The sequence below is a fragment of the Lissotriton vulgaris genome, unplaced genomic scaffold (genome assembly GCF_964263255.1).
Source record: "Lissotriton vulgaris unplaced genomic scaffold, aLisVul1.2 SCAFFOLD_1237, whole genome shotgun sequence".
NCBI classification, from domain to species: Eukaryota; Metazoa; Chordata; class Amphibia; order Caudata; family Salamandridae; genus Lissotriton; species Lissotriton vulgaris.
Window position 1 is genome coordinate 409,763 of NW_028255036.1, and position 26,097 is coordinate 435,859.

At 44.7% G+C, this 26,097-nt stretch overlaps 2 protein-coding genes across 2 annotated transcripts in view; both read right to left on the reverse strand.

The window, feature by feature from the left end:
• Positions 1-26,097, reverse strand: part of LOC147659338 (SLAM family member 9-like) — a gene marked incomplete at its 3' end in the record, with an annotated part of 359,657 nt that overhangs the window by 323,027 nt on the left and 10,533 nt on the right. The window lies entirely within an intron of this gene.
• On the reverse strand, positions 8,368-14,898 carry LOC147659339 (anaphase-promoting complex subunit CDC26-like). Its single transcript, XM_086951834.1, has 4 exons — positions 14,810-14,898; positions 11,934-11,951; positions 9,034-9,100; positions 8,368-8,445 (listed from the first exon to the last, which is right to left on the reverse strand). The coding sequence occupies exons 1-4, from the start codon at positions 14,896-14,898 to the stop codon at positions 8,368-8,370; spliced, it is 252 nt and encodes an 83-aa protein (XP_086807960.1).

Sequence of the window (26,097 nt, forward strand, 5' to 3'; positions counted from 1 at the left end):
CTGCTCATGCCAATCCCTCGGATGATGTTCAGAAGCCTCCATAAGTATCTTTTAGTTGTCTTTTACTTCATTTTTCCATATGTGGCTATTGAGATGTATTTTCTATTTTATCATTCTCTCCTTTTGTTATTCTTTTATACATACAATGTTTTTCCTTTTATTATAACTTTTATTATAACGCTTATTATACTTTTTTTAAATGTACCCTTGTATTATTTCTCCCCTCCTTTTCCCCTTAAGATTTAGCTATAAGTGTTTATTGATTCCATTTGAATGAGCCTTTTATTTTACCGTTTTCTGGCTTATTATCATCTCATTCTGTTTTGCTGCATTGTTCTCTCATACGTTTTGCTATGTTGGTTTCAATAAACTTGAACTTAAAAAAAAATTAATAACGTATCATTAATTCATTTAAAAATATTTACTTCCCAACATTTTCCCCTATAAATGCCACCACTAATTTGGTAAAACATGACACAATTAACATAATTAATTATCAATTAATTAATTAATTAGTAACCATTAACAATCAAAATATAAATTACTAATCAATTAATTCACGCATTTAACACTATAAAATAACAATAAATATTATATTAAAAATATTAATACATGTATTGAAATAAATCCCTTCCCACCCTACCCCTAACAACTCACAACCTGCTCCTAAAACATGACACAATTAAAATAATTACAAATTAATTATTAATATATAACAAAAAAATTAATCAATAATTAACAACAAATTAGTTCCCACAATTAACAATATAAATTTTTTTAAAAATAAATATTAATTCATAAAAATATGAATACATTAATTATAATTAAACTATTACCCTCCCTACAATCCTATAAACCCCCGTTCTTAAAAAAATTAAACAATTAACATTTTTACCAAATAATTATTCAATAAAAATTAACAGCCAATTATTAATTAATTAATTATAAATGTATTCCCACAATTAACACGATAAAATCAAAAATAAATATATACTGATAGATATAAATTTATATTCAATTTAATATAATTAAATTACTTCCCACCCTATTCCCCTATGAAAGCCACAACCCGCTATGGAACTAAAACGCACAATTTAATTTAAATAAAATGAATAACTTTTAAAAATGTAACATATATATCAAAAAACAAATACAATACTTAGACAAAAAAATAGAGCACATACATTTAAAATACATATTAAAATACATAACACTAAGTAAAAAAATAATATTTTTAACAACTATGGGGGTCATGAGGTTGTCGGGCGGACTTAGTCCGCCCGCCATCCTATCGGTGATTGGGACCGCCCGTGGGGTGTATAAGGATGCGCCCGCCACTGTGGCGGGTGCATCCTGCATTTTTTGCATTGTGGCGGGCGGTGCTCTCAGCGCCACCTGCCCCAATGCTAAAAATGCACGTATGCATTTGCATAAACAAAGCGGCAGGCACCGCTCAGTGCCTGCCGCTTTGTTTATGCAAATGCAGGGGCGTACCACATGTATCCCTGTGTGCACCCCCCACCTCTCCTTCACTATGGGGGCCCACATGGGGCTCCCAAAGTGAAGACCGCATGCCTTTCCGTGGCAGCATCTGAAACAGCCCATGTTAGTATGGCTGGCGGTGTCTATTAGACACCACCACCATATTGGACCTTTTCCGCCCCGGTCGCAAGGCAACCGGGGCGGAAAAGCGGCGGACTGTCTTTCCGTCCGCCGCGGTCCCTCCCCGCCATCCTAATGTGGCAGGGGTTATTTAGGTGTGGATGGTGGGCGGATTGCCCCCACCAGGCCGGCGGTGGCTACCGCCAGCCTGGCGGGGGCAATCCGCTTGCCATCCTAATGGGCCCCTATATTTTGCCAAACGATATTAATGACTTTGATATTTTATAAAACAATATTTCTTCCCTTAAACTCGATATTCTTGACCACAATACTCTTGCAGTCGATATTTATGTATCTCGATATTTTGCACACAATATTAGTGCAAGTCGACATTTCCAACTCGATAATCTGACTCTTTACCCACCAAAATATAGAAAATTGCCGTAGCCCAGGCAGGAAAAGATAATAGCCTGGAAAACTAGCCCCGTTGCAGTGGTAGGAAGGAAGGAAGGGTAGAATTTTCTGATGCATCCTCAGTAGTCCAAAACAAATGGCTGAGAGCATTACTGCTTAGGTGTTAAAGTTCAGAGATTAGTCCAGCCACATTCCATGGCTTTTTCTTGCAGTTTTTGAAGTAGTCGAAGGGCCTAAACAGCTTGGACAGTTCAGATTACATGAAGTCACCAGGTTGTTGCTACCATCATAAGCTCAAATTTTCCTCTATTTAGCATAAAGCAGGAGCTGTTCATCGAATCAGCAACTTTCATGAGACAGAGGCCTAGTGCGAAAGAAGGGGAATTCTGGCTATCAGTGAGAGAGAAAAACGATTGCATGTTTTGTGCCTAAGACACTATCGATATCCCAAAAGACTGAACGATCTCACTAAGTGGCCTCATATAAATATTAAATTCAGTAGGACTCAGGGAGGAGCCCCGAGGTACTCCGCATTCTAAGGAGAAATTATCTGACATACAGCCTCCGTCAAAGACCTGGAAGGACATATTTTCAAGGAAGGACGTCAGGCAAAAAAGGCTTGTCTTGAGATACCCACCTTCTGCACTCTCTCGGCAAGAATGTCGTGGTCCACCATATTGAAATGAAATGAAATGAAATGAAATTAGATTTATAAAGCGCATGGCTGCCCGAAAGCGTCCCAGCGCTAACAGAAAAATAGAACAATAAGCAAACTGAGGAAGAAACCAATAATTAGGGGTCCTTGGGAAAAAGAATAGTTTTAAGGGCCTTTCGAAATTTCAGATGGCAAGGTTCTGCACGGATCCAGTTGGGGAGAGCGTTCCATTTTTTTGCTGCAATTAAAGAAAAACGGCGACCCCCAGTACGTGCTTTCCTAACTCTGGGTACCCTTGCAAGATTGCCACACTCCGACCGGAGAGCCCGAGGTGGTTTATAAGGGCATATCAGGCTCCTGAGAATCGGAGGTCCTTTGCCCTGCAGAGCCCTGTGGGTGACGCATAGCGCTTTAAAGATGACTCTTTCGCGTATTGGCAGCCAATGGAGTGCTCTCAGGGCCGGTCTGGCTGAAGATCTTCTCGATGTGCCTGCAAGCATCCTGGCTGCTGCATTCTGCACCCGTTGGAGAATATTAAGGGTGGCTTCCGGGGCTGCCAGAAACAGGGCGTTACTATAATCGAGTCTCGATAGTATTAACCCCTGAATCAGAAGTGTCCTAGACTGAGGAAGTAGGAGTGGGAGGACTTTCCGCACTGAACGAAGCAGTCCGAAGCAGGTCCCTGCAACTTTCTGTGCATGGGCCTTAAAAGTCAGATCGGGCTCAAGCCACACCCCTAGGCTTTTGATTTTTTCCTTTGGATTGGGCAGCTCACCTAGGCAGGAGAGCCAGGCGGCCTTAGGGAAAGATGAAAAATGATGACCAAGGAGCATAATCTCAGTTTTCGCTCCATTGAGTTTAAGCCGCGAACTGGTCATCCATGAGAATATCTCAACAAGGCAGGCGGAGAGGTTATCAAAACATCCGTCTTGTTGGGTTAGCGAGACGACTAATTGGGTGTCGTCCGCATAGGTGACTGTTTTAATCCCAAAGGGGGCGACTACTTCCTCCAGTGGGGCCATATAAACGTTGAACAGAGTAGGGCTCAATGAAGAGCCCTGAGGGACACCACACTGGAGGGGGGTGGATTTAGACAGCAGACCACCTTCACAAACTCTGAAAGATCGATTATTCAGAAAGGATGTGAGCCACTTAAGGGCCATTCCTGCAACGCCCACCTTGGCGAGACGGTGAATTAGGATTTTATGATCCACCGTATCAAATGCAGCGCTTAGATCCAGGAGGATCATAACAGCGGATCCTCCTGAATCTAAGATGCACCTTGCCTCTTCTGCTACCACTAAAAGGGCAGTGTCTGTCCCTTGCCCCGGTCGAAAGCCGGTTTGAGAATTATTCAGCAGTTGATTATTTTCCAGGAATCCGGACAGCTGCTGATTTACCATTCTCTCCGCGATCTTACTAAGACCAGGTAGCAGTGAGATCGGGCGGAAGTTGGCCATGTCCATGGGGTCGAGACCCGGTTTTTTTAAAAGGGTTTTAACCCTTGCCTGTTTCCAGCTGGGTGGCACGACCCCACAGAAGAAGGAGGCATTTAGAAGCTCTGTTGCCACAGGGGCAATCGTGTCTGCAATCTTCTTAAGTACATACATGGGCGCAGGATCGGCCGGGGAGCCACTTTTCATGGAGGATAGGGCTTTACAAAAATTTTCCCTAGTAATACTGCTCAGAGAATCAAGCTGGGGGCCAGAGACAGCTACCAATTCAGAGTCAACATCCGGCGTAGAGAGATTCTGAGGAAGACTCTCAAGGATGTTAACTATCTTGGAGTCAAAAAAGTCTGCAAGTTGATTGCATCTTTCTTCTGAGCAATCTAGGGTGTTAATAGGGGAAGGCACCTTAAGTAGTTGTTTAACTATCTTAAAGGTTTCTCTCGCAGAGTTGGAGGCCGAATTGATTTTAGTCTAAAAAAAAGCCATCTGTGCTTTTTTCAGGGAGGTTTTATATAGTCTTAAAGCAGAGCGATATGCCTCTTTGTTGTTAACTGCCCAATCTTTCCTCCATCTACGTTCTAATTTTTTGCAGGTTTTTCTAAGGTCTCTGAGCTCTAGATTATACCATGGGGACTTAAAAGTGCAACTTTTCTTTGTTACTGTTTTCAGCGGTAATACCTGGTCAAGGGAGTTGTTCAACCAGTTACGGAAACTGATATCTGCGGCCAATGGGTCTGGATCAATGTTAGGGGCAGTTTGTTCAAGTGCTCGAGTCAGCTCTTCCAAAGATAGTTTGGGCCATGCCCTGTCAAGAATACGAAGCGGCACTGGCCGATGTACCTCTCTACCTGTTTTCCAGGAAAATGGAACTAGGAAATGGTCGGACCATGGTATAGGAAGGGAGGAAGTAGAGGAGAGTTGATCACAGTTTGAGAAAATAGGGTCTAAAAGATGACCCTTATTATGAGTTGCTTCTTTATTTACAAGCCTTATCTTGAGCGTTTTAAGATCTGAACAGAGATCAGATGAAACCTTGTCATTGGGATCATCGAAATGAAGGTTCAAGTCTCCAAGAATTAAAAAATTAGGAGAAAGAGCCGCGGCCATTAACGTGGTTTCTAATAGGGATCCTATGAACTGTTTTATGCAGCCCGGTGGGCGATAGATAAGTAGACCTGAGAGAGATTTATTAGGTGTTATTTGAATAGTGAAGCGGACACTATCTGAGTCTGATATTTCACAATCTTCAATTCTGCAGTTATATTTGTCTTTAAAGATTATAGCAAGACCTCCTCCTTCCCCCTGTTGTCTATGTAAGCACTGTATTGAATACAGAACTGAGATCTAGGAGGATAATGGCTGCTGAACCTCATTGATCAAGCAGTTTTTTGGCTTCTTCTATTTCCAACAGAAGGGCAGTCTCTGTACCGTGGTAGGGTCTGAACCCAGTCTGTGTGGGGTGCAAAATCTCGCGTTTTTCTAAATATTCAGAGAGGTTGAAATTGACACATTTTTCTAGGGTTTTACTTACCCAGAAAACTGGGAAATCAATCGATAATGGCCCAAGTCAAGTCAAGGGGGTCCAGATTAGGTTTTTTTAATATTTCTTTGACCATGGCATGTTTCCATGCTACTGGGACTGTTCCCACTGCCAGGGATAGGTTAGCCATTTCCAATAAAATAAGGAGTATCTGGAATGTTATTTTAGCTAGGATACGTGGATACTTGGATGGGATGGGTCTCCAGGGAACCAGATTTAACTTTACTCAATATGTCTCTAAGACTGTCAAGATTAAGAGGGGGTAACTCACTGAGTGTGGCTTGTTTGTGCCAATGGTTCATTTCCTGGTGATTCACTTTGCTAAAATCTAAGGATGGTTGAAAATCCCTTTAGACTTTAAGAATTTTGTCCTGAAAAAAATCTGAAAAACTTGATACATCAAAATGAAGAAGGTTTTGGAATGTAACATGTAATACACTATTCTATGAAAGAACATACAGACTCAACTGTGTCTGTTCCAAATTTAGGTGCATCTTTTACCCAGAACAGCATAGGAATATGAGTAACACATCTTGCTTGGTACTCTTTAAATCACTGATTTCTTCAAGAGGTGGATTTTTTTTGTTGCAGATGAAGGACAGCATTGTTTGAAATTTCTGCTTAACGTACCTGAAAACATTTTCCGGATTCAAACAGCAAAGTTCACCTGGTATCTTGAATTTGATGCCTTTACTGAATTTGAAAGCACATTGGTATTCTTAAACTTCTCCATATTGTAATTTCTTACATACTTATTGTATACAGATTTGTTTTTGTTTTCCACAATCTTTATGATTGTTTCCCCCACTGTTCTGTGATAATTCTTCCAACAGTACATCATTTTTGGTGTATGAGTGTAGTACCTGAGAACAGTAAAACAAGGGAAAATGCACCCACAGAAGACATTTGTAAGGTGACAAGCATGTGGCATTTCACACAGTGAATAAGAATCTCACTTAAAGTTTTGAAGGCAGGTGATAGTTTAAACCGTTACCTGCGGCGCAAAATACGCTGCTGTGCGGGCGTTTCATTGCGCGGACGGGGCCGCGTCGGCCAACTGACATGCACAGCACTACAGAAGAAGTGATCGCGACGGCCGTTGGCTGACAGAAGCATGCAACAGGTTAATAACTGCAGCTGGTGGTGGTTCTCCCAAGGGTGCTGTACAGATGACTGTCTTACTGCACCTGGTTTTTTCCCACATCATTTAGTTGTGGCCCCTTTCTGGGATTGTTTTTAAGTGATTCCACATGGAAGTTGTCCCATATCAATAATTGTAGTACCCTTGGATAACTCTTTGACGCAAACTTGACAGTATAGACTTTTAACTGTAACCTTCTTTTCCCTTCATGGTATAGTAAGGTGCGTCCAAACATCACTTTGTTTTGTGCTTCCTGAAGTACTTGCGCACCAAAGTGAATTTGCAAATAGTTAAACTAATTATGATATGTTTATTTGTGAATTGTTTGTTTAAATTGTAGTGTGTTGTGTATTAGTAATTTAACTTATGTGTCACAAACACACACACAGGGATTCATACATTAACTCACATACCTATACTGTCATTCACACATGTACTGATACACTCATACACCCAATCAAACCTCATACAGTTAGTCACACATCCATTTACACATGCAAATAGATACTTACATAGACTTATAATCCAATACAGCCATTCACACACCCATTCATACAGTCACTCAAACACCAAGCCACACACTGACACAGTGACTCATGCACCCAGTTATACACTGATACACCCGTTAGCACACTCACACACATACACCTACTCACACACTGTGTCACACTGATAAAACCACAATGAGACTGTCACATTCATGTACACACCAATACAGTCACTGACATGCCCAGGCACTAAACAAACCAGATACTGACAGGCTCAGGCTCACACTGATTCAACCTCTGACACACCAAGCCATAGTTCGATACAGAAACTGACACACCCAAGCACCTACTAAGACAGCCAATGACACTCAGTCAAAAATCAATGCAGCCAATTAAACATTCAGCCAAACACTGATACAGCGTCTCAAACACCCATACTCATACTGATACAGTCAGTTACACACCCAACCACACACTAATGCAGACACTAACACAGCCAGCTAAACACTAATGCATACAATAATGCACCCAGACACACACTGATGCATAGACTGACACACCTAGGCATACATCAATGCAGACACTGATACAGCCATGCATACACCAAAGCAGACACTGACATACATAGCCAAACACTAATGCATCTAATAACACACCCAGACACACTGATGCATAATCGGACACACCCAAGGACATACCAATGCATACACTGACAAACCCAGGCATACAGTAATGCAGAAACTGACTCGTCCATCCAAACACTAATGCATCCAAAACGACCCCCATACACACACTGATGCTCAGCAGACCAGAATTTATTAGAAAACCTAAAATTGATCAAAGTAAAATAGCTCTATCTGCATCATGTAAACAAGTTGCAACCCAGAAGTGTCAATCACTTGGAGTCTCTCTGTCACGTAACCCACACTCCTGCAGTTGTCAATGTAGCTCAGGGTATCAGTTTTCCAGCATAGCTTCTTCCAACAGATTGGAATATATGTACGTAGCTGTTCATGGTCCAGCCTGGGTCAGCACCTTTTTTGCGCTGCACGTAAATAACAAATCCTGGCAGGTCTCTAAAATTCAAAATTTCTAAACTGTGTTGGATTATTGGTAGGTTTTGGCTGTGACTTGTAGCCAATACTGTCATGTATGTTATGTTAAACTCCATTTATAACGTGCATGGATACTCAGAAGTGTCCAGGCACGGAAGCCAATTAAAGGAGACAGAGAGGTGTAGACCGAGGCCAGGTGGTTACTTGAAAAGCAAGGTTTTAGCTGCTTTTTAAACAGCCTGAGGTCACGGGTGTTCCGAACCTCAAAGGGCAGGGCATTCCAGGTCTTGGCCGCTCTGACAGAGAGGGAGCTACCTCCCATTCTAACAAGGCGGTACCTGGGTATAGCAGTGAGGCATTGACCCGTAGAGCGGGGATGTCTGGGAGGCACATAGAAAATAAAGCGCCTCCTGAGATACAAAGGCCCCACTTTGTAAAGAGCACCGTGGGCAGGCGTAAGAGCCTTAACAAATCATGCTGGTCTACCGGGAGCCAATGCAAATCCCGGAGAAGCTCCTTAGTGCTAGGCCTACCAGGAATACCCAGTAGTGCCCTCGCGGTCGCATTCTGGATGATCTGTAGCTTTTTTAGCTGGTATCCAGGAAGACCAATGTAAAGAGCATTGGCGTAGTCTAAACGCAAAAGAATGAGAGTGTAGGTCACCATTTATTTAGACGCTTTGGGTATCAACTGCTGCCTGCTTATGTGGTCACTGCTGATCCCAATAGCTCTAACCGTATTGCTGGCTAAGGGCCTCATTAGGATAGCAGGTGGAAAATCACCCCGACCGCCATGGAGGCGGAAAACAACCGCCCGCCAGGACCGCGGATAAACCGGCAGCCAAATTAGGATCAACCGCCACAAAAGACCAACCGCGGCGGTAGCGGCCCTACCAAAACCGCCCGACGGGGTGGTGAGGTCAAAAATACCGACCGCGGCGGTCAGAAAAGCAGCGGAAAAGCAACAACCCGCCGCAAGGAAAGCGGAGACACCGCACGGGAAATTAGGATATCCCTGAGGGTCCCGCTGTCAGAACCGCTGTTCCCGACCGCCGCGGTCGCACACAGGAGTGAATGGGAAAGGTAGCGGAAGAGCGGCAGCATAGCCACTGCAGCGGACTGAACATGAAAAACATGGCGGACGATTCCAAAACCCCGCAGTGATGCCAAACATTGCACAAATCAAAGTAGCCATACCCCCAAAATAATAAAACTCATACAAAAAAACATAAATAATGCAAATAAAAATATTAAAGCACAGGACAACTCCCACAACACACCTGACAGCAAAATTCCACTTGGACACACCCACACAGCTGAGTATAAAACCACCACCTTCACTGACCACAATCCTTTGCAACACCCCAGAAGAGAAGGCCATACACCGCATCTGACAGGAGAGTCAAAAGAGCACAGCACACACACACATCCACCACCACCATTACTACCACCATCACACCAGCACCAACAATCCCCAGCACACAACACACCTCACACACCAACACCACAACCGCCACCACCACACCTGCACCCACAAATACTTCAACCACCACACACCATGACATCACAGAAAATGCCCAAATTCACAGAGAGTGAGTTGACATTCATGGTCGATGAGATAGTGAGAGTAGAGCCACAACTGTTTGGTAGCCTGGTTCAACAGACACCATTAGCCACGAGGACACAAATGTGGGAAAGGTTATTCCAAAGGGTCAATGCTGTAGGGACCACCCCAAGATCCAAGAAGGGTGGTCAAAGAGAAGAGGAGCAAGAACTGGCATCTGGCGAACGTGATTGGCAGTGGCCCTTCCATCCCACCGAAAACATTCACACCATGGGAGGAGAAGGAGCTTGCCATACTGCATCCTGAGAGTCTCACAGGAGTAGCCGGCAGAACAGAGGCTGGTAAGTACAAACAAATGGCAACCAGCACACTGAGAAGTACTTCCTTGCACAACCCAAACACCATTACACTGTCTACCCTCACCCAACAGGTAGCTAGCCATCTTCCATAGGAGGACTGTATGGGGGAGGGAGGTCTGTACAACAACTCACACCACACCCCCTCTACCACAGCCTACCAAGATGTATAACCCCCCCAACACCACCCAGAAGCATGTGTCAGCCATTGCACTGATCAACAAACAGACTTACAGGTAGGTAGCCATCTTGTATTGGAGCACTTTTTGGGGTTGGGAGGCCAGTATCACTACTCCCAGCATGCCCCCTGTCCCACACTCCAGCAGCACGGAGGCCTCCCCCACCCAGGAGCATGTGTCAGCCATTGCACTGGTCAACAAACAGACTTACAGGTATGTAGCCATATTGTATTGGAGCACTGTTTGGGGGTGGGAGGCCTGTATCACTACTCCCAGCATGCCCCCTGTCCCACACTCCAGCAGCATGGAGGCCTCCCCCACCCAGGAGCATGTGTCAGCCATTGCACTGTTCTCCCTCAGCTAACAGGTAGGTAGCCATCTTAACTCTTCCTGATGTGTGTGTGTGTGAGACCTGCATCCCTACACAAAGCAACAATTTCATGCAATGCATCGACACCTGACATGTATGAGTACATGATGTTCCTCAGCACTATGAAATTACACAGAGTGTTGCCATCAATAATACTAGTGGAGACTTCATAATTGTGTAGTGTACAGACAGTCAATGAAACGCAGATGATACAATACTTGCACAGTGCACAACACTGACCACTCCCCATCTAATCCACAGGTGATGAAGAACTCACTGCTGAGGACCAGAACATCGACCAGCAGAGCCAGTCTCCACCCCCGGTACAAGGACTCTCAGATGTTGACTCCCAGGACAGTTTGGACGATGAGCTCCAGCCCGTCCCATCTGGTGTGCCACAGACCCAGAGGTCCCAGGACCCCATCCTCCCCACCACCACGTCTGCTGCACCAACAACAGCACAGCAGACTCCTGCAGTCAAGGCCTCTGCCTCCACCACCGCCACCAATACCACCACCACCAGTACCACCTGCCGCACCCCCCTGTCCCAGGGGATGACCAGGCCACACCAGCAACTGTGGAGGGCAGGGAGAGTGTGCGTGGACCCAGAGTGGCGAGGCAACAGGACCGTGGCAGCAGGGCAGGTGGGAGGGCCAGGGTCACCCCCAGACCTCGGGAGGAGTGGACACCATCCCGGGATCACTTCACCAGAGTTGTGGAGGCATGCCAAGAGGTCCAGGGACAAAGTGGCCGGTCTGATGAACTATTAAGGGAGCTCATCCTGCTGATGAGGTCCATCGACAACCGCCTTGGACAGATGGTGAACCTCATGGGCCAGCAAGTGGCATTGTAGAGGGACAGGCCTGTTTACCAAACAACACCACAGCCCCCTCCTGTTGTGCAGCAAGATGACAGTGCACCATCATCCCCTGCCCCAACAGAGAGGGACGAGTCCCCTGATGCCGCTGGCCGGTCAGCAGACCCCCCTACCGCCAAACAGATCAAGGGGGCGTCCAAAGAAGAGCCTGGGAGTCCCCGGAGGCAAAGCACCTGCCACACGCCAGTCACGGAGCCAGCCCTGATGGCAACTCTCTTCCCCACTACATTGACTGTTTGAACTGTCTTTCCCCACATTTCCTTGGCAATGGCACTTGTCTGTTGGACTGGGTCACCACATCCATGTGGTGTCTACTCTTGCATATCATCGACCATGACTGTCAACTCACTGATCATTCCCCACCTTCATGTAAATAGTCACGCACAAATCACATGTCCACTTTACTAATAAAATACAGTTACTTCTGTTGTGTGTTTTGTCAGTGTCCTTGCTGATTAAAGTTTTTTTTTCTGTTTGCATTTGATTGGCTGTGCCCAATGCTCTATGTATCACTTCAACATTGCAAGGCCCTTTGCAGGCATCAGATTTTTAGACAGGGGTGACAGGGTCTTTAGTCCATTCTGACCCTGATAATAGTGTAATCTGTGATGGCTATTTTACCTGCCATGCAGTTATCTTCCTAGTGATTTGCTATTGTTGGATACACTGTTCACATGTCAGGTTGTGGGACACTGCCAGCACAGGGTGTGATGCTGAGCTAAGGTTTTGGAGCAGGTTGAGATATGTCATGATGTATGTGTGTGGATTCCTTTATGTGTGCCCAGCCGTGTATGTGTATGGTCATCTTGTTTTGGTCCTTAGTCTTGGTACCATGGCCTACATGAGATGTGTGGTCTTGGGTGTAGCAGAGGTGTCCAGTGTGAAGGGTGAAGTTTGTAATGGATGTATGTGTGCCCCTGTATTGTGAGAGACACACATGTGTCACCCAGGAGTAGTATACCTGTTGTTTGTTTTGTCTTGCCCTGTGTAGAAGATTGTATGCACTTGTGTAAGCTGCTTGGTGTGTCCATGCAGTTGTGTGTGACTCCTCCTAGTTGTTTTTGTAAGTTTGAAGTGTGCAAAGTGTGTGAGTTGCACTTCAGTGTTGTGTTTGATTGATCCTCAATGTGTCTTGGGAGTGTTTGTGTAGACTGTGTGGCCCTGCTGCTCCACACTGGCATTGTGTTTGTGTTTGTGATGCATTGCAGGCACATGGTGGTTTTTCTCCTCCTGTATGGCATGGTGTGTGTGGTGTTACGCCATCCTCTATGTGTGCCCCTTGTGCATTGCCATTGTGTGTCTTCTCTCCCTCTATTTGTGTGTGGTACACCCATTACATGTCTGCTACTGACAAGCAGGGTATTTCACTTTGATGTCAGCTGTCCCCTTGGTTTCCATGTGTGTGTGCCTCCCCATCGCTTCATTTGTGAGCTTGTGCTTTGTGGTGTAGTTCTTGGGCCATAAGTGTTGTTCCACTCTGGACATTGCCACAATGGCGTATGGGTGCTGTCCTTGTGATATTAATCATTCTGTAGTGGCCATGTACACTTCAGCTGTGTGTGCTGCCCAGTGCTCTGGTGGAGATGGATTGGATCTTGTATCCCAGAGTGGTGCATGTGTAGTTGTTGTGTTGGATGTGTTGGTGTTGGATGTGGTATTGGTTCAGTTTCTGGGTGTGCTGTAGTAATTGTGCAATGCTGAACTGCGGTGTGTGTGATGTGGTTGTGTTGATCATGTGTGTGTGTGGCTGTTGTGCTTGTTATGCACCACTGCTTGTTGGGCATGCAGTGCTGTGTGTATGTGGCCTGGGCATTGCCTGATGTGCATCCCCTGATGCCTTGTGGTATTTGTTGATTGGTGTTTGATGTGCATCTGTGGTAGGTTTGATGTGGCAGTGTGTGTTTGTCCAGATGCACTTCTTGTGTGATTTATGTTATGGTGTGTGTGTTTTGTTCCTGAGTGATGATGTTGTGTACTCCTGCTGTGTCTGTGCTCCCATTGCTTTTCACCAGTTGGGAGTACAGGGTATGTCTGTTTCTGTTGGAGTTCAGTATGTGTTTCAGTAGTGTGTGTGTGTGGTTCTTGTGCAGGCATTTGTTGAGGCATCCCTGTGTGTGTGTTGTGTTTGTGGCTACACCCAGGGTGTGTGTTTGTTTGTGTGTGTATGTGCTGGCAAGGATTGTGAGCCTTCAGTGTGTGTGGCACTGGTGTTGTGTGTTCCTTGTCAGCCACTGCTGCAGTGGCTGTCTCCCTGGTTGTTTGTTGTGTGGTGCAGAGTGTGTGTATTGTGCTTGTTGCAGTGCTTGTTGGTGTGCATGGGAGTGCACGGGATGGGCACCTGGCCTGTGACTTGATGGGGTGTGTTGCAGTGTGGTTTGTGGTGGTGTGGCCCTGTGGTGTTTGTGCCCTGCCAATGCCTTGGAGTGGCCCTGCCTTCTGCATAGTGCGCACGTGTTGACCGCGGCAGTGACGTGAGCGGGACAGGGATGTTGCTGCTGGTTGGCGGTCGATGTGTGTCCCGGATGCTGAGGGGTGCCTGGTTGTCAGGTGGGTGATGTGTGGGTGCCCTTGTGGATGTGTTGTGACCCCCAGCAGGGTGTCTGTGTGGTGATTGGACCCTGTGTCGGCCTGTGTGTTGTGTGTTGCATTTGTGTAGTTGTGTACCTGCGGCGGCATCCGCGGCGGCCCATCTGACGATAGTGTTGTAGGAGGAACATCACCGGGTGCATATGGAGGGCTGGGTTCATGGCGTTCAGGTCCGGGTCTCGGCTATCTCGCTCCGCTGTCGAGTTTCCGCCTGCTTACACTGGGCGGTGTCTCCACTGCGGTGCGTCGACTTGTTTGGGCCATCCTAATTTGTTGAGCGGGCGGACGTCCTTCCGCAAGGCGGTGAGTTTCGGAATGGCTCCCACCGCTGCGGTGGTGGGCGCACTTTGATGGCGGTGCGTGGCGCTCCGAGGCGGACTGGAAATGACCTATGTTTTGATGTCCTAATGTGGTGGACGTGAGTTCCGCTGCTCGCGGGAGGAAAAAGCTGTTTTTCCGCCCCGCCACCACCGCAGTGGTGCCACCGCCCAACATCCTAATGGGCCCCCAAGTGTGCATCTCCCCTTGCTACTTGCGACTCTCCAAATCATTCCGTATACTCTCAAATTCTTCAATGTCATTGAGCTTCAACTCTAGATGGGTTAGTTTCCACTTTAGCATTCTGAAAACTTCTTCCCACAGTACCAGCAACAAAACTGTTTGGTATACAACTCACACCTGGCTTCTTGCACGGCCCATATCCCCGCAAATCCCCCAGCTTCGCTCACACTGGTGCACAGACTGACACACCCCGTCTCACAATGATACGGTCACTTACACATTATAAACACAGTGTTATCTCTTTGTTTGACCAGAAGATGGTTCTAAAAAGACATTTTTTCCCCTAGAAGGGGTTTTTAACAGTTTTAAAAGAAATCCTTTTTTTTTATTTTTTTAATACGGATGGGAAAATGCAAAGAAGCAGCTTGCTTCAGTCTTCAAAAAACATTATGTGGTAACAGGAAGCAAAAAAACAACCTTACAGTGATGCTTCTTTACTGTACTGAAAGTATGTGCACACAACAGCTATTTTTACAGCATCAAGCATGTGGCACTTAGCTCAGTGAGTAACCATCTCACTCAATTCTTCACAGGCAGCTGGTATTGTAATGACTGCAGCTGATGATGGTTCTCTCAAGGGGGCTGTGGAGGTGGACTGTCCTGCTGCACCTGCTTTCCCCATCATCATCCAGTTGTAGACCCTTTCATGAATTGTGTTCAAGGGCATCCACATGGAACTTGTACCATGTGAATACTTCAATGCAGTGCCTCTGGTTAAGGGCTTGACATAAATATTGCAGTGCACATATTTTGTTATTACCGTCTGTTCCCCAGAAAGTGATTCCAAACTTTCTTTTTTGGAGGTAGTGTATCTTCCTCCTCATCCTCAACAGGTTGTGGATGTTCATCATGAACAAAAGATGTAGCTTCAGCCAATCTCTGAAAGCAGAACACCACTAGTTCTCAATCTGCATTCTAGAGACTTCACTGGAGAACTGTTTTTGGGTGTGGTTTTCCATGTACATGTAAGGGATCCTCATATATCCAATCAAAAGGGAAGGTTTGGATGTGTCATCATAATTCATCATAATTCAAATTCGCAAATCCGGTCTGTAGGCTCATAAATGGGTAACTTTCTTGAAAAACAGATATTGGGTGCCTATATATATACTTGTAAATATGTTCGCGCTGATGCAGTTATTGAAAATGGAGGGGTGTACATATTTAAAATAATTTATAGTATTTTCTGGAAATCTGCTGATTCTAATCCATGGATTGATTCCCCCCCCCCCAAAAAAATATATATATATATATATATATATGTATATATATATATATATATATATATATATATATATATATATATATATATATATATATATATATATATATCTATCTCCATGGTTTCATGGATATTTGGAGGCTTATGGGATGTAAAAAAGGGACGGCACAGGGATAGTTTACTTTCCACAACAAAAAATATAGCCTTTGATCTAGGATAGACTTTTCTCTTGTAGACTCATTTACTAGCAAGAATACCATCAGAATCACCCACATACCGGAACACCTATCTGACCACGCTGCAGTTATTTTAGAGACCATTCTTAGGTTCTTAGGAACAAGCTCATAATGGTCCAGCTGCATTACAAACTGGGCAAAAGTTGCAACTATCAAGGTCTGAGCTTGCCGACTATCATGAGGCAATAGTTAGGACTACATGAGGAGCCAGTTGGTTGTGTCATCATGAATATGAGGAGGGTTGCAGCAAATTGCTTGTTTGGAAGACTAAAGCTAACCAGACAAGTAATTTGACTAAAGACCTTAGATGTCAAAATTCAGGTAATATAATCTCCAACATGCTTTTTTCACAGTTTTTTCAAGATCTCTACGCAAAGGACCTGATTGTGGCTGGAGATCAAATTGAGAATTTTCTTCAAGACATAGAGCTTCTATCTCTATAGGGGACTACAAGAGACGACCTGGACAAGCCCCATTTGTCTTGAGGAAACTCTACAAATTATTAGTAGCTTAAGAAACAGGAAAGCTGCAGGGCCTGACTCCCTTCCCAATGTATTCTATATGATATTAAAAAACAAAACGAGCTTGCCCCATTCTGTTACAGCTTTTTTAACTCTGCTTTCACATACAGTCATGATCTTCTGTCCTCTTTGATGACACCACTATAACCATACTCTTTAAACAAAATAAGAACACAAGGGCATGTGAGTCTTATAGACCCATCTCTCTTCTTAACAGCGATTATAAACTATACACTCAGATTTTAACAAAACAACTAGATACGGTGGTGGAAACTTTGATCATCACCGATCAGAAAGGTTTCATGAAAGAAAGACAGCTTTATGAGCTAACTCACAAGTTAATAGGTGAAATAGACCTGACTAGGGAATATGGGTGCCCTTTAACAGTAATGACCTTTGATGCTGAAATGGCCTTCAATAGGGTCAGTTGGCCCTTTCTGTATAAAATGGTTCAACATTTCAGCTTAGGAGAGGTCTTCTTAGCAGCAGATAAGAACCTATATAAAAAAGCCTTGGCAAGGGCCCTGGTTAACAGGAACTTTACTAAATTATTAAATATCAGTTGGGGGACTAGACAGGGATGTACCCTTTCCCCTCTTCTTTTTTACCTTTACATTGAGCCACTGGCGTGTAAATTAAGGGCATGCCAGAACATCTTCCCCTTTGTCTGTGCTGACTGGAAGAAAAAACATTGGGTTGTATGCAGATGATCTAATGATCTATACAGCAGATCTGCCTTAGTCTCACCCTGCAATTTGGAAGATTTGGGAAGGATTTGGAAGGGTATCAGTAACGTCATTAACCAGCAAAAAACTGAGTTAATGCAGTGGAACACCCATTACACGAATGATTTAACAAGACAAGAAATAAGATATTTGGGAGTCCAAGTAGGGCACCTTCTGGAGAAATTAGCTCAAGTAAATTTTGAAAATGTAGCCACCAGTGTCAGAAAACAACTACAGGCCTGGGGAGCCCTCCCATTGTCCTTCCTAGGTAGATCCAATCTTTTGAAAATGTTTATCCTCCCCAAATTTTCTTTTTTGTTTAACACTTTCCCTTTAGAATTTAAGAAGGAGTGGTTTAAGAAACTGCAAGTGGAGTTTACTAGTTTAATTTGGGGAAACAAAAGGCCTAGAATTTCCTGGAAGAAGCTTGGTAGAAAGAAAGAACACAGTGGTGTCGCCAGCCCAGATCTTTACCAATATTACTGTGTCTTTCATCTGAAGAATTTCCGACAGCTTTTGATGGGTAGCTCTTGTTTGTACCCACTGTTTAGGTCTCTCACCACAGGCTCTCCAGATCAAGCTGATTTTTTCCTCCTTAAATTTGGCCATCCCAAATTCTTTAAGAAAGTAAGGCTAAAGATTCTAGTGGGTGCATGTAAGATCTGGTACCAAGTAAGACTTTCCCTACAACTACCTTATTATAGCGATTCAGCTCCAATCTGGGACTCTCTTGGCACAATTCCTCTGCTGGAGTGGTGTATTCATAGCTGAGAGAAAATCATAGAGGATACCCAACTAATCTCGTGGCAACAACAGCTGGAGAATTCTGAGGGCTTGATTTTCAAATTTAAATATTACCAACTAGCAAGCTCGGCAAACACATTGGAAAAGGACGATAAAGGGAGGCCAGGATACGCTAACGGCCGCTTTTGTGGAAAGAAGTTGCAGAATGGTACTGGATGTTAATCCAGACTGTGGAAGAAGTGCAAATTTTGCTGACTGAGATCTGGGGGAGGGAACTGCCAGACCAAGACCTTGAACTACTATTGCAAGTATCTATGTCTCACATGTGGTCTTATGTGAAGTCTGCACCACTTGGGAAGAACTATCTCTTTACTGTCCATAAGGCCTATTGGACATCACAGAAACTCTGAAAGCTGGGAAGTCGGGAGGTGAAGAAGTGTCCCAAGTGTGGAGAAGGCAACGCGAAAGATGTCCACATGTTCTGTCAGTGCCCATCAATCCAGATCCTTTGGCATAAAGTGGGTAAGACCATTTTGGGAATCCTGGGTCAAGAGATCAAGGTGACACTGGCTTTGGTACCCTTTGGGGGACTCTGGGAGGGGAGGGTAATAGGGTCTTCTTAAGACTCATAAAGCCCTTATCTATGCTTTAACTCTTCTTGCACGTAGAGAGCTGTGTATGAAGTGGATCATCCCCTGTCCCCCTATAGAGGCAGAATGGATACAATCAATACAAAAAATATCGATTCTTGACCAGGCCACTTATCAAGTTTACAAAACAAAGTTCTGGGAACTCTGGGATGACTGGTTTAAGTCACATGTTATTCTCTTAATATCCTGAATTTTCTTAACTCCCCCTCTTTTTTTCCTCTCCGTCTCCTCTTTTCCTTTTTTGTCTTTGGTGTAAAAACTAATGGTACAATAATTAGTGGTATGCTATACAGGTTGCATGGGTGGGGGATTTCTGCTCCCATCCATTATTTTCATGGCCATCTATTGCACCTTTACAGCTCGTTCGACTGGGCAGGAGTCTTTTTAGGTCTCGCCTGTCGATGCGCATGCGCATCGAGCAAGCGAGACTATGGGGGCTTATCCACTCTTTGTCCAACTTGCAAGGAATCGTGGCGATTCCTTGCAGTGCCCGTGACTTTTAAGCTCAATGCGCATGCGCATTGAGCTTAAAAGCGCGTGCACATGCCCCCAGCCGCCTGCCTTGCCTACTCTCCCAGCTGGTGCCGCTCCACCCCCTGCGGTATCAAAGGCTTTCACGGCCGGCCGGCCATGCTTTCAGTTTCACGACCGGCCGGCCGTGTGAAGTGCATTTCAAAGCCCGCTCTCCCTGCTCCGCCCCCTGCTCCGGCCGAGACGCATTTCTCCTCCCTCCTCCCCCCTCCCCCCTCCTGGGTCAGGTTACCCTGCTTTCTCTTTCGCTTTTTTTTCACTAGTGATTAACTTTTCCTTCGCCTTGACGCCGGTGGATGCAGCGTTTCCTCGCTCCTAGGTTGGTGTCTGGTTTTTGTGCAGTTGGAAGAGCTTCTCTGCAGCAGTTTTCTTTCGTTTCCTGTGTTTCTGTTGGCTCCTTTGAAGTTGGAATGTCATTGGAGTTGGGTGTTTGTGACTTTCTTCTCGGCTGGGCGGTGTTTTAATGCGGGAAAGGAATTGCGTGTTGTTTATTTTTATTTGGATTGCCCCATACTCTTTTCATGTTCGGTATGGTTACTTCTTGTTGGTCTCAAACTTAAACTTTCGCACAGAAGTGTCTGTAAAGTGAAGTAGTTGTTCTAATGTAGCTGTTTGGATGGCATCGCGGTGCTAGGCGCAGGTGAATTCAAATCAAACCAAGTAATTAACCCAGTCGAAAAACATTTAGGGTACTTTGTATTTAAATGATTTATCGATGCGTTTTCTTTCAGATAACTGAAAGGTGCAACACAGCATTTTAATGATGTTTACATAATCAGAACTGCATGTATTACGAACAGTAAATGCTGTGTGTTGAAATTCAAGTTCCGCTAACAAAGGTGTGCTATATGCTTTAACAAGTACCGCGCTACATGAAAAGCTAACACAGCATGTGAAAATAACTTTACTTTTCAGGAGCACGTGAACAATAACAACGTGCTGATATCGAATTAGACATGCCTGTTGTTTGTCAAGAGAGTGGAAGTGAGAACTTGTTGTGAACACTGTTTTTAAGTTGTGGTGTTGTGTCTCACTGAGCAGCGCCACACATCACGCATTTGGCATGTGCCCGTTTCACAAAATATCAGCACATTTAGGGAATGTTCCTCAGAGCTCAGCGCGCGTGGTCGGTGCGATAAAAACTTCACTTGTTCATGCACACTAATTACCTGCCAGCGCCGAGTTATTTGCAGACAGACTGTACACCGCACCGCAGCCGGGTGCTTCATGCCAAAGTGTGCTCTGCAGAGTTTAACATGCTCATTCTCGCGTGGTAGCATGTAGAGAAGGTGCTTCTTGTGTATGTTGTCATGTATTAACATTAATATTAAATCGTATTTCGGAGACTCCAGCATACCTGGTACACAGGTGATTTGCAAGACACGTTTTATTTCTCTCCCAGACACAAACGTATGCAGACAGACATGCTGTTGCTGCAGAGGTCGATGAAATCTCCATAAAATTATCGAAATTAAATATAATTCACTGTTCCTTTGGTTTATCAACTCCTTTACACTTTTGAGTTGCGAATGTGTACCATTAAAGAAAAGAAAATACATTTAAAAAAAGTTCAGAGTGCCTACTTTCTGAGAGGTGTGAGGGCTCCAACAAATAACTTGAAGTAGAAGCTGGTTTTCTGTGTGATCTTGTTTTTTCAAGTCGTTTTTAGGCCTCACCCTCACTCACCCTCACTCACCCTTAACCCCTCACACTCACTCACCCTCACCCACCCTCAACCCCTCACCCTCACTTACCCTCACCCTCACTCACCCTCACCCTCACCCACACTCACCCTCACTCACCCTCAACCACTCACCCTCACTCACCCTCACTCTCACTCATCCTCACTCACCCTCAACCCCTCACCCTCACACTCACTCACCCTCAACACCTCACCCTAACTCACCCTCACCCTCACTCAACCCCTCACTCACCCTCACTCACCCTCAACTCCTCACCCTCACTCACCCTCAACACCTCACCCTCACTCACCCTCACCCTCACCACCCTCAACCCCTCACCCTCACCCTCACTCACCCTCACCCTCACTCACCCTCACTCACCCTCACCCTCACTCACCCTCACTCAACCTCAACACCTCACTCACCCTCACCCTCACTCACCCTCAACCCCTCACCCTAACTCACCCTCACCCTCACTCAACCTCAACACCTCACTCACCCTCAACCCCTCACTCACCCTCAACCCCTCACCCTCAACCCTCACTCACCCTCACCCTCACTCAACCTCAACCCCTCACTCACCCTCACTCATCCTCACTCACCCTCAACACCTCACCCTCACTCACCCTGAACGCCTCACCCTAACTCACCCTCACCCTCACTCACCCTCAACCCCTCACTCACCCTCACCCTCACCCTCAACACCTCACCCTCAACCTCAACCCCTCACCCTCACTCACCCTCACCCTCACTCACCCACACTCACCCTCACCCACCCTCACTCTCACTCACCCTCAACCCCTCACCCTCACTCACCCTCAACCCCTCACCCTCACTCACCCTCACCCACCCTCACCCTCACCCTCACTCACCCTCAACCCCTCACCCTCACACAGTGCAATAGGTCTCAGACCATTTCAGTTAGAGCTTTTAGAAATGTTCATGGCTTTTTTTATTTGTAATTCTTTAGCATAGGCTACAGGAAACAAAAATGCTAAACATTTACAAAAAAAACCCATAAACAATTCTAAAAGCACTAACTCTAATGGTGCGAGACCTATTGCATTTCCAATGCTTGTTTAGGCTAGGATGTTTTTACATCCCTCCTCTGTGGGGGGACAGAGTACTGCTTGCCACAGTCGGCTAGATCTTTCTGACATCCCAGCATAAGTTGATAAATGAGGACTTAAAAGAAAATAAATAAATATGTAAATAATGTTTTTACTTTTAGCACCAAAGATGCAATATCTGGGGAGAACTAATCTACGAGGGTAGCTTCTCTTGCGCTATGCTTGTCCTGCGATATAAATTTCACTGAAATTATGTCTCCGGTAATGAGAGTAGCTAGTGAAGGTATTACAATCAATAGTTTCAGAATGTCCCCACTTTTTAAGGTGTCATGCAGCCCTTTTGGGACATACTCTGGGTAGAAGACAATCTTTGCGTTTGCCTGCTCATTCAGAGTGGTTTCCTGCGAGCCTTCTTGTTTGTTGACAGCTCCTTTAAATACCGACCTGTGTATCTTACACTGATCTGAGATGGAGGTGATATGCTGGAATTTTGAAGTAGAGAGGTTCTCTTCTACCGTGAGTTGGATAAATGCCAGATATGGTGCCTCTGGCTGATGAATTGGTCGCTCCTGTATTTCTCCCCTTTCTTGAGTTTTTACTTTTATTTTTAGTCAGTGGTGAACTCTACTGCTCTGCATCCTCTAGAGCTTCTTGATGAGGGTCTTCCCTTGCAGTAATCACCTGGGGACTCTTGGTTTTCTTTTACAGATGTACTCAGCTTTTGTGGATCAAGGAGGTGGACAATAGTCTTCAGATTAGTTAACTGATTCATTATCACAGACTTGGTGCTATCCATTGGTGGATGTGTTACTATAAGGGGTACAGCGTTGTTAACATTAGATAGTCGGAGACATTTCCCTTTTCCTGTTCTGCCAGGCCATTTTTTGTCTTGTTAGTTTTGATAAGAGATGTCATACTTACATTTATATCATCTGGGGCCAGATGTAAGCAACCCTTTTACCGGTCGGAAACGGCCGAAAATTCCGATTTTCGGCCGTTTCTAAAAGGTAAAGGGCTATGGAGATGTAGGGGCTAAATAAACGTACATTTTCGGTAATTTTACCGAATTGGTAAAATTACAGATTCGGTAAATTTACCATTCGGTAAAAATACCGAAAATGTATTTTGTGATGTAGGTAGCACTTCTAACAGTGCTACAGGGCCTTTAGAATTTGGTATTTACCATGCAATACAATTGCATGGTAAATTACGAATTCTTGTGTACATGCACATCTGTGCATGTACACCTGTGCCATGTGGCACACAGACATGCCCTAAGGGCATATATGTGTGCCACTTCTAACAGTGCTACAGGGCCTTTAGAATTTGGTATTTACCATGCAATACAATTGCATGGTAAATTACGAATTCTTGTGTACATGCACATCTGTGCATGTACACCTGTGCCATGTGGCACACAGACATGCCCTAAGGGCATATATGTGTGCCACTTCTAACAGTGCTACAGGGCCTTTAGAATTTGGTATTTACCATGCAATACAATTGCATGGTAAATTACGAATTCTTGTGTACATGCACATCTGTGCATGTACACCTGTGCCATGTGGCACACAGACATGCCCTAAGGGCATATCTGTGTGCCACATGGCACAAAAGCCAGTTACAGAGGTGCAACAGGGTGTCAAAGTGACACCCTGTCCCCCTTAGCAATTCGGTATTTTTACCGATTCGGTAAATACCGAATCGGAATTTGCTATTGAATCCTATGGGCTTCAAGGCCCATAGGATTCAATAGCAAATACCGATTCGGTATGTACCGAATCGGTAAATACCGAATCTTACCGATTCAGTAAAAAATACCGAATTTTTAGCTACATCTCATTTACAGATTCATAAATACCGAATCGGTAAAATTCGGTATTTATGAATCGGTAAATTAGATTTACCTACATCTGGCCCCTAGTAATAGTGTCAGGATGTTGGTTAGGGTACCCAATGTATCCATTGTTGGCCCACAAATACATGTTAGCAGAGATAAGAAGTATGTGCTTTGAGCTTGAGTAATTATGTTATGCAAGTCTGGCAATTTCGTATCAATACCAGTGATATAGGCCACTGAAATGTTCAGCAGGTCGTCTTGAATAACTAATTTATTTGACTGGTAGTTCAGGAAGGGCATCTACTGAGGCTTGGAGGGTGGTTTGTAGCATAGTCCAAATGTTTTTTGATTTGTTGACTTGGACCGTGGTGGAGTGATCAGGGAAGATCTTGCTGTCATTGGCCTCTTGATTGGCCCCTTCTTCCTGCTGAAACTGTGGCCATATTGAGGGACTAGACGTAGAAGCTGCATTGTGGATTTTTACCATAATATGATCCATTATGTGACTAAGTTAGGTAACTATGTCCCTTGGGTTTGAACATGAGCAACCGATTCTGATGTGATTAAATAATGTTTTACGGTTGATTGGGACTTTTGATTACTAGCGGGAGCGCCATCTGGTTGGGTGTTTTTAGGCAAAGGATATAACTCATGTTTGCTCATTAGTTGGGAGAATTATTCTACCATGATTACAGGCCTGGCAAGAGGAAAATAAAGTCCTCTCCGATATCCAATATGGTTTTTGGGAGGGCTTGGGAACAACTGAGCAGAGCCTAATTTTAGCCATCCTCCTAGAAAAAAATACACAGGCAAAAGGGGGCAGGTTGTTTTTAGCTTTGTGGATCTCACTGCTGCTTTTGATTCCATACAAAACGAAAAGCCGTGGCAGATTCTGGAGGCGATAGGGGTGGAAACGCAAATAATTATTTTTCTTATACGCCTATATAATAATGCCCAGGGCCGAGTTACATTTGGTCTGAGAGGAGAACTTACTGACCCATTTCCCGTTAAGAGGGGGGGTCAGACAAGGTTGTGTTCTGGCCCCCTTTCTTTTTAACCTTTAGATCAATGGTCTCGAACCATCACTAATCATGAATAGTCATGATTTTCCTCAGATAGTCGGACGCCCCATTCCTGCCCTCCTTTATGCAGATGATGTGGTTTTAATGTCCCGAACGCAAGTAGGCTTACAGAGGATGCTTGATAATTTTACCAACTTTATGAAAGGTTTTGGTCTTAGGGTCAATATTTCCAAAACCTTTGTAATGAGGTGCGGGCGTGGTAGTCAAAGGTGCAAGGATATGTATGTGGATGGACAAAAGATCGAGCCCACAAAGAGATTCTCCTATCTTGGAATACTCTTTGATGAAAAAGACGTTTGGACTCATGCTGTTTTAACAAAAAAACTTGCTTTTGCCAGAACCACTACAGCCCTTGTACAATTCTCAAGGAAACTGGGTAGGAGACCTCCTGTGGAGCTTATTATGATATATAAAGCTAAAAGTGTCTCCACAGCAATTTATGGAGCAGGGATATGGGACCTTGCTTGTGGGGCCTTGCTAATCCCTACCCGCTGCAAATAGTAGAAAACATGTTCCTGAGATACATTTTGTCTGTCCCGCCTAGCACATCCTCTTATGTCTGTCATGCGGTAATGGGCCTACCCCATATATCAGATCTTATTAAACTGGAGCCCATTCTCCTGTAGCATTGTGTGTGGACAAAAACAGAAGCCCAGCTCAATAGAGACATATTGGTGCATAGCCTGAAGCTGGAAGGGGCTCTAAAGATCCCCGGGGTAAAATATGTCCGTAACTACATGGAGGATCTCGGGCACCCTGAGTATTTCTCTGATCCAAGTAGCCTACACAAGTTCAGGAGAACGGACCTAAACAAGAGGGTCTCCAGCATCTTGAAGCCATAAGATTGTCGTCTGAGAGTGTGAAACCTAGCGTTCAGCTAAACCAACAGATTTTAATTATTTTTAACATACAGCCATACCTGAAAGCAGTTCCTGGGGGTATGACCGTTTTTTATT